The sequence below is a fragment of the Metschnikowia bicuspidata genome (genome assembly GCF_001664035.1).
Source record: "Metschnikowia bicuspidata var. bicuspidata NRRL YB-4993 chromosome Unknown METBIscaffold_2, whole genome shotgun sequence".
In the NCBI taxonomy this organism is placed as follows: Eukaryota; Fungi; Ascomycota; class Pichiomycetes; order Serinales; family Metschnikowiaceae; genus Metschnikowia; species Metschnikowia bicuspidata.
In genome coordinates, this window is record NW_017387732.1 from 731272 (window position 1) to 743395 (window position 12124).

The 12124-nt window shown below is 49.2% G+C and overlaps 4 protein-coding genes across 4 annotated transcripts; 2 read left to right on the top strand and 2 right to left on the bottom strand.

The window, feature by feature from the left end:
• Positions 1–22: 22 nt before the first annotated feature.
• Positions 23–4192, bottom strand: SKI3 (SKI complex subunit tetratricopeptide repeat protein; the record flags this gene model as incomplete). The annotated part of the gene is made up of 1 exon (XM_018858719.1): positions 23–4192. One exon carries the CDS (start codon positions 4190–4192, stop codon positions 23–25), a length of 4170 nt encoding a protein of 1389 aa, XP_018712522.1.
• A 3411-nt stretch (positions 4193–7603) lies between these two features.
• On the bottom strand, positions 7604–8162 carry METBIDRAFT_145035 (uncharacterized protein). The gene has a single exon (XM_018854510.1). It carries the CDS (start codon positions 8063–8065, stop codon positions 7754–7756), a length of 312 nt encoding a protein of 103 aa, XP_018712523.1. The 5' UTR covers positions 8066–8162; the 3' UTR covers positions 7604–7753.
• On the top strand, positions 8163–8743 carry METBIDRAFT_145036 (uncharacterized protein). Its single transcript, XM_018854511.1, has one exon. It carries the CDS (start codon positions 8260–8262, stop codon positions 8647–8649), a length of 390 nt encoding a protein of 129 aa, XP_018712524.1. The 5' UTR covers positions 8163–8259; the 3' UTR covers positions 8650–8743.
• A 1324-nt stretch (positions 8744–10067) lies between these two features.
• METBIDRAFT_38925 (DNA-directed RNA polymerase III subunit) lies at positions 10068–11936 on the top strand (the record flags this gene model as incomplete). The annotated part of the gene is made up of 2 exons (XM_018857068.1): positions 10068–11162; positions 11262–11936. The coding sequence occupies 2 exons, from the start codon at positions 10068–10070 to the stop codon at positions 11934–11936; spliced, it is 1770 nt and encodes a 589-aa protein (XP_018712525.1).
• Positions 11937–12124: the final 188 nt, after the last annotated feature.

Below are 12124 nucleotides of genomic sequence, written 5' to 3' on the forward strand. Positions count from 1 at the left end.
CGAACATCCCTGTCTTTTCTGTTCAATGGGCCGACATCAATACCAGGCGAGCCGCGGCGTTATCAGCACAAATTAATAGCGCCCTTTGAATTTCTCTCCTCGTCGCTTTCTCGGCATACGCACTAGAAACCTCGATGGCCGTACGCTTAGACTCGCTCAAAAGAGCGCTAGATAACGCCATGTGCGAGTCGAGATTCTTCCAGATATTGAAGTCTCCAGGGAAAAGCATGGCAAACTTCTGCCAAACAGTAGACCCATCCCTTCCACTGACACGGTCGCTAATCTCCTTTAGTAATTTGGGCACCTGGCGGAAGTTGTCTCCAATAAGCTCCTGTAACTTCAACGATTCCAATTCCTCCTTGATGGGGATGTAGTAGTCTTCAAAATCATTGACCACTGAAATGGCACCCAAAGTCAAAACGACAAGCAATGAGGACCCATTTTCTTCCATGAACGTGAACAACTGATCGATCGCCGCTTGTTTAGACTCAGGCGTGTCAAGCGCATGCAAAATCTGGGCCGTGAGTGTCACCGCCTTTTGCGACAGTCCGTGGTCAGCAAGAATCATCTGGAACTCCTCAAGCGCTTCATTGTACTGTTCATTGAAGAAAAACGAAAGTCCAATAACAATTCTTGAAGAAAGAATAGCCTCACGAACAGCAGGAGAAGTCTCTTCCTCCGCCACAAGATCCAAAGTAAATTGTGCGTTTTCAATGGCGCTTTCATAATCTCCCATGCCCATATACACTCTTGCCAACAGTGTCTTTGTCGTTGCCACTTCGAGCATCACGGCTGAGCTCTCAGATTTCTCGAATTTCTTTTCAAGCACTTCGCTCAATTTCTCCCCAACAACTATACTACTTTCGTACGTGTGGCATCTTTCACTCAAGAGAAGAGCGAGCTTGAGCCCCGTTTCGTTTGTGGGCTGAAACTTCAAGAAGCTCTGGATCGCAAAATTGGCAATACTAAACTCTTGTGCAGCCTCAACATCCCTGGCATCTTTGGAACTTCCAATTCGGTTGTTGAGAACAGAAAGAGCGTAGCACAATTGTGCCAATGCACTGCGACCGTTTGAAAGAACATATGCGTGCGTTGATAAACCCTTCGACTTCTCTTCATCTCCTGAAGCCTCGGCAGTCAATGCATTTCCCAACCATGGCATAGACTGTTCTGGGGCCATGGATGTTGCCCTGTCAAAAGCTTCCTGTGCCAATTCTGCGTCGCCGTATCTCAAGTATAGAGCAGCCAAATTTGACCAAACACTGAAATCTTTTGAGTCAAACACACTGGCCTTGATGAAACAATGTTGTGCAAGCAGAGGATCAAGAGAAACATATGCATTTCCTAACGCAAGCCAGTATTGGGCATTCGCCGGTTCAAGTTTGATTGAATCTTTAAACTGCTCGATTGCCATATCACGGAAAGCAACATTGGCTTCCTCGCAAACATTGAAAGCATCCAAAAACGCCAACCCAAGGTTGTATTTTGTGTACGACCGCACAAGCTTGTGCACTTTTTGGCCTGATGCATGGATTGCGGCTCTTGCTGCCAAGACATTGAGCATAGAGATTGCCTCGAGATGGGAGCCATCTTCAAATAATGATTTGGCTGCCTTTGATGATGCATGCTCATCGTCAATCCCAGAAACAGTCTTCAAAGTTCCCAAGACATGATCAATTGGTAAGTCGGATATGTCCTGTTGGACGTGTGTAACTAGCTTGAGACACTGACCCAAAGATTTCCACAAACTCAAAGAAGTAGGATTTTTCTTTGCCGCTTGTGCGATGATCTCCATTGCCGAGTTGTTGACCAGGAGGGTTCTCTTGACAAAACCGCCCAGAAGCAACTGCGAGCTATACATGATATGTTGCTCGTACAACGCATTCAAGATGCATTCTGCATCAGGGTTCATGGTCAATGCTGTACGCAAAGCCTCGAGTCCGCTGGCGTAGTCTCCAATGGCACATACTGCCGAACCCAACATGTAGTGACTGACCCACGAAGTGGGGTCTGTTTTGACTGTATGCTGAAAAACTTTGAGAGCAGCGTCCATTCGTCCGCAGTTGTAGTAAGCCTCGCCCAAGCCGATCCAACACTCCAAATCCATGGCGTGCATGCGGAGGGCTGTTTGAAACCACTCAATGGCCTTAGCATCGTCCTGTCTATTAAGTGCAGAACATCCCAAAACACGGTACGGCCAGGACTTGTCCGGGTCCTCATAGAGCAGACTGAAAAGAATTCTCCTGCTTTTTTCAGACGTTACCACTCTTTTACACAAGATCTCGGTGATTTCCCAGTCGCTCTTCTTGGCCAAGTCCTTCACTAAATACTTGGCCGCGGTGATTTCAGCAACATCAAGCTCGAAAGCTTTGTAGAAGCACTTCTGTGCTCTGGCTTTGTCATCATAGTGATCGTAGTATAAGATTCCAAGAAGCGTATAAGACGGGGCAAAAGTCTTTGAGTCCTTGAGCGAAAGAACAAGGAAATTATATGCGCTTTTCAAGTTGGCGTCATTCTCTGAGTCCTCCATCAAGAAGCTTTTCGCCAATCTCCAGTGAATGTCTGCGCGTATGACAAACGATTTGGGGGACACCTCTTGAACATGCTCGAGTGCCGATTGCAACACCCCTCTTCCGTCGGCGTATCGCTCTTGCAACACGTGACACCAGCCAAGCTCCATAAGCGCCCGTGGGTCACCAGGAAAGTCACGTGCCACCAGCGAAAGAAGGTCGTAAGCACTGTCCAATTCACGCTTGGCAACCAAGATCAAACCTTTGCCTATCAACGCCTGTTTATTGCTGCTGTTATCCAGAAGAATCTTGTTGTAGAGTTGAAGCGCCCTGCTGAAATTCTTTGGTGCTTCGTGGTATGTGTACACACTTGCAAGCAGGCACAAGACACTCTCCTTACAGTGGCAAAGATCGATTCCGTACGTTCTCTGGAAATCAGCCAAATGACGGATGACAGTTGTGCACTTTTCCAATGCCGCCTCGTAATCCTGGATGAAGATGAGGTAGCTGCACACGATGCGGTGTGCTAACATAGAATCGGAACATTTGGCGTAGCCTTGAAGCATGAGATCGAGCACTTCCGTGGGCGAGAGTCCTTCCGTATGTGTGTCGTCGGTTTCGAGAACATCGCTATCAAGGAGCTCGCCATCAAGGAGCTCTTCCTGCAGCGGCTCTGGCTCCAGCTTTTCACCAAGATAGATGTCCTTAAACTGCTCCTTGTCGAGGAGACACATGTCGCTCATAACATACAGATAAAGCACAGCACTCAAGCCCTCTCCTTTGAATTTCTGAATGCATCTTTTGAGCAATCCCTGGTCGAGGTCGTCGATTGACGGTGAGTCCTGGAGGTCTAGATGGAGTGACCACGTGAATAGATCAGGGGTGTCTAGAAGCACCAAGTCGTCTGCCATTTCCTTGATCTCCTCGAGCAAACCAGCTTTTTCCGGTTTGATTTTCAAGAGCGCATATTTGTACTTGAGGAGTTCAATCTCGTATTTCCGGCGCAGCTCATCGTCATCGCTGGTCTCAAGATATATCTGGTAGAGCGCCGAGATATCGGAGTCCTTACGAAGCGACCACTCAAGTTCGTGCAAACGTGCATGCAGCGCTGCGGTAAGTACACGGGGCAAGCGGAGTTTCTCCTTGGCCAAAGCCTGACGCACCTGCTGATCTTCCCTGGATTTTACGAGCGTTAAGAGCTTTTTCACACTTTCAGCCGGGTTTCCCATGGCAGAACCCAAGAGATTGGCCAACTCCGTTCCCGGGAGAATGGCACGGAGATACGTTTCGTTCAATATGGCATCTTTTTGAAAGTCACGTGCGTGCAAGTAGTTGAAGACGTCCTTCACGGTGTCTGCAATCGGCACGTCCTGCTCGATTTGCACATGTAAATATTTCGTCAACACCCGGAAGTATGTGTCGTAGTTATCGCTCGATTTGGCAACCTGGTACCAGCCTCGCCAGCCCAAGAGATTTTCGGGCTCCAACTCGGTGGCCTTCTCAAACGAACTCTGCGCTTTTCCCAATTCTGAAAGCAACTGATACAGCTTGCCTTGAAAGATGTAGGCAAAGTAGCAGTTTTTGTCCATTTTGAGGGCTTCTTTCGCGTGATCAAGCGCGTCTTCTGGATCATTGCGGTCGATTGCCGCCTTGGCGGCCTTGAGCAGTTGTTTCAACGACATTTTGTGCCGTATGTCTTTTTTTTGTTTGGTTTGCACGAGTGCAAGTTCACTATCTGGGTCACTGGGGGCGCGAGTACGTTGAGCGTCACGTGACGCGGCCGATTGTTCGTTTTCTTGTTTTTAGCGGGTTCACTTGATATAAAAGGTTGGCGAGAAAATCAGTCGAAAAGTGGACCTTTGGGGATAAATTTGGGGAATTGTGGAGTTTTCTTCTGTTTCTTTCTTTTTCGCTATATCTTTTGCAGGCATTGATGCGGCCGCAAGAATATACATGTCGCAGCGTGTTCAGAGCGTTAGTAGATGAGGATAGGATGTGCTGATTTCCGATGTGATGACCCCTTATCCACAGTTTTTCCAGGGTCCACCTGTGTTTCTCAAGTATCATTTTCTTCTCACGTGAAGTGATTGTCACTCAAAAACTAGTTTTTAGTTTCACAGTGCTTACTTTTCATTTATTGGTGCGAAAATGTTGATATATATACATAACGTATTTGGGGGCAACATTATTGAGATTTAAGTTTAGAGTTTCATTTCGAGTCATTTTCGTCAGACTAAATGGCATCAAGATGAGACAGCGTATTCATTGTTGAATGAGAAACTGTGTGCTGTCTCTGGGGGTGAATTTTGTCTGATCGTCTTGCGAGTTTTGAACTACGGTTGTAATATGAATTCGTAGACTTTTAATAATCACCTGACTATTTCCAGATAGAAACTAAAGAAGAATAATCCTTCAGTTTGACCATCTCATATACTTGCACTACAATGTCAAAAGAAAAATCAATATTTTGATGAACTAAAGCTTTCCACATACCAAACATTTCCCACAGACAATTAGAGTTAGTCCAGCAAAAATCCAGTGGCGCCAGACGATAGGTGAAGAAAGCATGAAATTCTGATTTAGCATTTGTTTTGTCTCACTGGGTGGCTATCTAATCTTTCGCTTTTTGATTCAAAGTGGATTTCTCGATGAAGCGCAGATTCATACCGAATTCTGCAACTTTCATAGTCAGATTGTGAGCGGCTATCTTCTTATCTAATTATCTCACGCATATTTGTTTCACGAAAACGAAGTCAAAATATGCCTCATTGTAGTACAGAACAGACTTTTAACTCGCTAAAGTTATGAATTAACAAAACCTTGTGTTTCCGTTGGCATTTGTTGGAAATCTTGATTTTTTTTTAGTTTAGTTGTTTTCTTATTCTAAGGGTATGCACCCGATATACCAAGTAAAATGTCCCGCCACCTGCTACATTAAAGGGATTTCCGCAAAAGACTCATTCTAAAAACAGATGACTAGAAATTTTTCGCCCTTCAAAAAGAGACGGCTCACATTTCTGAGAGCTGTTTGACGGTATTACATGAATGAAACATACTTTCTTCCTTTCTCCAAATTGAACAAGAAGAGTCATTTCGCGATTCTACTTCTGGATTTAACTTCTATAGTGCTGGATGTTCAGACTAACAATTAATGGTTTTTTGAGAAACCACAATAATGCGCAGTTGTACAATACCTAATTTCATGTCTCATCAGAAGTTCAAAATATTAGAAAGCCGTAAAGATGGAATTGTCACTTCAGGTCACCAGTAGCCGGCACCCAATATTCGGGTTTCTCCAAAGAGTATGACACTATCAAAGAATCTCAGGAACTTTATATTTTTCGGAAGCGGATTTTTAGAAGACGATTGTGACAGGCGTAACAACTGAAGAAGAGACTGGATGCGAACACTGGTGTCGAAACTGCAGAATCAGCCCGACAGTACTAAGTGGGCTCGTAGACCTATCGCGCAGCCCATATTAGATACTTTTTAGCTCAAGAACTTCACTTCAATTTAAAATTACAGTTCTGGTCCATGCAATAAAAGCCCATAGCCCTGGATCTGTGCGTCAAAGAAAGATCTATGTATACGAAAATATTTTCGTGATCTTGCATCAAATAATTACTGAAAAGAATATTACGTGGGTTGTCACACAATCACTTCGTCTTTCTTTGCACTTTTTTGAACTTTCCAATATCTTCCCTTATAAATCAATGTGAAGTTTATTATTTCCCAAAAACATGCAGCTTGATGTCTCTTGATCAAGAGAGTTAAGATAGACGAAGCACGACTGCTGACATCCAAGTCAAGGCTTGTATTTGTTGTTACCACGAGAATGGGGGATACTAGGCGCAAAATTGATTTCATCTTGAAGCCTTCTTGGAATACGAACTTTCCACGTGAAACTACCAAATCCACACTTTAGCAGCTTTAGAGGTCCCTTTCCAAAGCTCAGAGACAATTTATTCTTGGCGTATTTCCATTGCTTCGTACAATTACTTGGGTAACACGACGGTTACAACTTGTTATTGTCCAAGCAGTTCCGGCTGAAGGAAACCTCCAAGTTGTCCGTCATCGATATGCCGGAGTCCAACAAAATCTCAACTATTGGAATGTCGTATTTAGCATACATGGGAGTACCTCTCAATCCTACAATCACTGCACCACCAAGGAGACGTACAGCTCGAGACTACCAATTTGGAATGGCGATTATGGAAGGATCGTACTTGACTGTGTATCTGGCGATATACCTAAACAACCAAAGAACCTATGCCTTGAATATACTCTTGAAGAAGCACATTCTTAAAAAGGGGGAAAATCAAGTATGTCAATATCGAAAAGACCACCGTGCATCTTTTGGGCGTCAAGCACCCGGAAACCGTACTACAGATATCGAGAAAGCCCACAACGCCTTCTCTTTTTTCCAGACACAAGAGCCTTGTTCTCACAAGCTAGTTGAGACTACTGTAATATCTTCAAACAAAAAGTACGTATTGCTTCTTGGCATTTGATAATTCATCTACACCTTAATTTTATAAAACCTCTGGCTACCACTTACCGTGTATTCGTACAGCAACAGTAGTCATAGTGTGAAAAAAGATATACCTTGTGCAAGCACGTCTATCTATACAAAAGCTCCGAATTGTCCTTTTGCGCTTTCTCAAACTCGTCGAGTAAAGTAGCAGGAGGGGGGTAGGCCGAGTTTCGACACTTGGTACGCAGCTGGAGCTGGTTGAAGTTTTGATGCATATTAATTGTATATCTCTTTTTCTTCTTTAATCAGGTGAATCTACTGGGAAAAAAACCTTCTTAACTGCTTTTAGACTTTATACGCCATACGAGTACCTCAGTGATGGTAGTCGACACATGGTTGATTAGTCTTTCGCCCGAGTGTTCCATGTTCATGCTGCTAGGTTTTTGGACGGTAAGATGAAAGCCCTGCCAAGGTGATTCCAGTATGTCAGTGTGTTTTGAATCCCAGGCTTTATAATTATTAGCTAAACGTTGCCCGCGAGAATGTATCATTTGATACTCTTGTGCCATGGCTTCCCTACAGCACTTTATTTGCTACAGCAACAAAATAAAGCCAGCGGCAGAAAACAGAGCAAATACTAGGCGCAACTAGACAGCTTGAGCTAAACTAAATTTGGTTATCCCAACGGTCGCCCATGCGCAGTGAGTAGATCACCGAGCAGCATGCGAGCTGCATTTCGAGTTTTGATGGGTCAAAGTTCACAATTCCCCTAAAACGCCTGCGAGAAAAATAGTCGATATTTTCCTCTCTTCGTGGTTATTGGCATGTGGTGGAACGCTTCGTGGTTTATTAGCTTTGGAGCTTTGGAGTGTAGCGCCGCGCGGGCCCAGCGCCCAGGCAGTACAAGAAGCATTAATAACCAAAAACAAAAAACAACAAGACAACAAAAAAGAGACCAGAAAAAAACCAAAAGCCTAAAAGCCCAAAAGCTCCAAGAAACCACAAAACAACCAAAACATCCCCACCAATTCCTGCCCACCACCGGCCCAGCAAGGGGGCACCGGGGCACATGACCGGCCATGGCCAAGGTGAGCCACTCGTTCAAGAAGTATTAACCATCACCAATACACCACAAAAAACAACAAAAGCAACAAAACAATAGCAGCAAACACAATGAGCAAAAGAAAAACCACCCAACACAAACCACCAAACCACCAGATAAAATTCTTCGTGGAGCTGGCGAAAAAGTGGGGGATGAAAGAAACATAGGCAGCCATGCGCCAGAGCCAATTCCTATACATCATGGATTTGCCAAATCTTGCAGACGAGACTGCAAATATGGCTTTTGCGGTGACTGTTTGGGGATGGTTTTGGAGGACACACGCTGGCTTGTATGCTGTGTCTCTTCGCTTAGCAATCTCTTCCTTTAATAATTTCTCTTCCTTCATCTCGTCTACTCCTTCATCTTGTCTCTTCCTTCATCTTGCTTCCTTTATCTTCCTTTATCTCATCTTATCTTATTTTATCTTACCTCCTTCTTTTTCTGGTCTTTTTTTCTCTTTTTTCCCTCCTCTTTGTCTCTTCCCTCATCTCGTCTCTTGTCTCTTTTCTGCTCCGCCTGGTTGTCTCATTATCTTCAACGTTCTTACCGTTGTTGCTAGCTAGTCATTCCGCTGCACTTGCGCTCTTTTTCTTCACGCTCTTTACAGGCCCTAAACAAACAGCCAATCGACGCGAATTAAAAAAAACCCATTTCGCCTCAAGTTTCTGGCGCCCTACAAAATTCAAGCCTTGTGTTTACAGTGTTCCTCCTCGGCAACGCTTAGCACCAGAACTTAGAGCCAGCCCTAATTACCAAAATACCAAGAGAAATGCGCAAACACACAAAAGAACGCAAATTCAGAGCCAGGTACATATTTTTTTGGAGAGGATAGGTGTTAAGTAGCAGAAGGCCGTGGTTCTTTCAGATCCATGTTTTCTATCTTAAAGCCGCCCTCTAGGAACAGAAATTTGCAGCCCGTGCGCACTGAGACCCGTTGGGCCAGCACTCCAGATAAGGCCTGGTTTTGGTATGGACACGACTCATGGGGCGGCGACCTGAAAACCCGCGCCCAAAAAAAGAACAAATACTTCTCAACGAGAAACATTGAACAGAATGTAGACGAAGCCCAAATACTAAAACGGTGGGCCCAGAAACGTCGCCTGTTCCATGGCTAGCTTTACGAGGTCTCTTGATTCAATATTCGGTGGAGCTTATGATTCTGGGTCCAAGGAGCAGACCAGTCTACGCGCCTGGGGGCTAGATTTGCAGCCCATATGCTCCGGCCTTTTTTAGCCCCCAAGTCACGTGGGCCGAGTCGCGCGGGCCGATGCTGGCTCCATTTTTTCGGGTGCGCCATGCCGGCCCTATGGCCACGGCGCTAGGATTCGCGGCCCCATACTCCCTTGCGGCCCTATAATACGTGCGGCACCTAACTACTCGCGGCCCTGTATCTCTCGCGCGCTGGGCTCAAACACGGCCCGTGCCCAGCAAACACACCCAGAGGGCCAGTTCCGCAGTTTCCATCAAAACACAGAAAATGAAATCTCACACACTTCGCGACGCCCTACATCGCCATGACGCTGCTCGAAAAAATCGCCCCATCCATGCCCGAACCCCCAGCGGTGGTCTCTGAAAACCACTCCGATGACGCCCCACCGCCCCAGCATGGTAGCGCCGCGGCACGTGACTGTCCATGAAGATCAGCCACGAGTGCAAGGCAAGAAGTATGAACCACCACCAAACCACCACCAAACCACCTTTAAAAACAACCGAAAACAACAAAACAACAAAACAACAAAACAACAGAAAACAACAGAAAGTACAAAAGATCCAAATCACAAATCACAAAAAAACTCATATATTTCCCACAACGCCCCACTAATCATGCCCACCACCAACCCCAGCGTCGCAGCGCCGTGGCCACGTGACCGGCGCATCGCAGCGCTCGCGCGCCAAACCTCCCCAACCAAATGCCAAAAACTTCCCCAAAACCCCCTTCTCCCTCCCCTTCCTTACCCCACACACCCGCCGCAGGCCCAGCATGGCGTCCCCCCACACCAACGCCGCGCAAACGCAGTCGCCCCAGTCGTTCCTCTACACGTGCTTGGCCAGCAACCACCTCGGCGCGGCCGCGGCGGCCGTGGTGGCCTCGTTGATCAGCCACGGGCGTCTCTCTGCTCGTGAACTCGCCGCCAAAACGCGACTCCCGCCCAGGCAGGTGCGCGGTGCGCTCGTGTCGCTCATCCAGCTCAACTGCGTGCAATACTGGGCGGAGCCCGCGGGCGTGCACTACTCGTTCTGCGCCCAGGGCTTGGACGTGCTCTTACACGGCGGCGACATCATCTGCCACGTCAAGGAAACCCACGGCGCGGACGCGGCCGAGGCCGTGCAGAACGTGCTCCAGCACGGCAGCATGGCAGTGCACGACTACATGTCGTCGTTTGCAGACCCGCACACCCAGGCGGCCAAGATGGCGGTGTTGGTGCGCTTGTACGGCGCCGGCTGGCTCCGCCGGCTCCAGCCGGTCGATCTTCTGCCGCCCGAGGACTTGTGGGCACGCACATACCGCGACATGCTCCAGCACATGCCGCGCAGCGCCGCCACCAGCGAGATCAAGCGCGTGGCCGAGGCGCGCGAGAAGACCCAGGCGCGCATGCTGGACCTCTACGCCTCGGGCACGGCCGCTGCGGACGTCTACACGACCAACAACGGCGTGCGCGTGCTCCGCGCCGACCTCGTTCTCACAATCCACTGGCAGCGCTACCTCCAGGCGTTACGCAGTCGCGCGTTCGTGGCCTTGGCCCGCCTGCGCTTGGGCGTGGTCTCAGCGCACGTGTACGCGGCCGGCTGTGCGCTCGTGGAGCAGCGCCTGCCGGAGTTGCACCTCCGCGCGCTGGCCATCTCCGGCTTGGTGCTGGGCCCGGACGACCAGCTGATGTTGTTGCGCCTGCGCGAGAACGCGTTGGTGGACGCCAAGCAGACCGTGTTCTCCGTGCGCGACGTGGCGCGCCGCTTGCCGCCACACTTGGACTTGCGCAACTCCATCTTGACGCAAAACTTTCTCAAGCCGGGCCGGCGCGCGGCCGCGCCCGCGGGGCCGCCGCCCAAGAGAATCAAGCGCGAGGACGGCGCCGCCGTGCCGGCTCTGGACGATCCAGACTTGGCCCTGGATGAGCCAGACTTGGCCCTGGCCGCGTTCGCCGCGTCCGCCCTGGCCCTGGATGCGTTCGCCGAGCCCGACGTGGCCCTGGCCCCGGACGCGCTCGACAATGACTCCGCGGACCTCCACCCCGAGGCTTTGGTGGCCGAGCACTTGCGGCTTTTGGCAGCCTGCAAGACGCCGTTTGTGGTTGAGACCGCGCCGGGCTCGTACACGGTGCCGTTTCTCCAGGTGGCGCGCGCCGTCAAGCAGCACCACTACGACGCGCTCGTCAAGGCCACGTTGGGGCCCAACGCGCTCCGCGTGCTCCGCTGCGTGCAGACCATGCGCTTGGTGGACGAGAAGCTGATCTCCAACGCGGTCTTGTTGAAGGACAGGACCGTCAAGAACGAGGTGTACAAGCTCGTGACCAACAACGTGCTCGAGATCCAGGAGGTGCCGCGCAGCGTGGATCGCGCGGCCCTGAAGACCTTCTACCTCTTCCGCCACAAGCCGGCGCCGTGCCACGCGTTCGTGGCCCGCTCGCTATTGCACTCCATGGGCGCCGTGCTCAGCAACGTGGATCTGTTCCGCGCGGATCACCGCATCCTCCTCGACAAGTGTGAGCGCGAGGACGTCAAGGGGCACGAGGACGAATTGCTCTTGGACTCCGAGCTCAAGACCTTGCGCGATTTGCAGCGGCGCGAGGTCGCCAACATCGGCCGCTTCAACCGCCTCAAATGGCTCCACTTCATTTTCGGCTGTCTCTAGGCTGGACACTGGGCAGAGGCTTTCCGGTCCAGCGGCCACGCCTGTTGTTGTTTCGGAAGTTGGCCATCTTTCGGGCACTGGACGATTTTGCGTCGGGGCCTTTGTTGCTGTTTCGCCTTGGGTGGCTCAGTGGCTACTCCGTCTTTCTGGTCGTCGCGCACAGCTCTCCGGTACTGGCCATCGCCTGA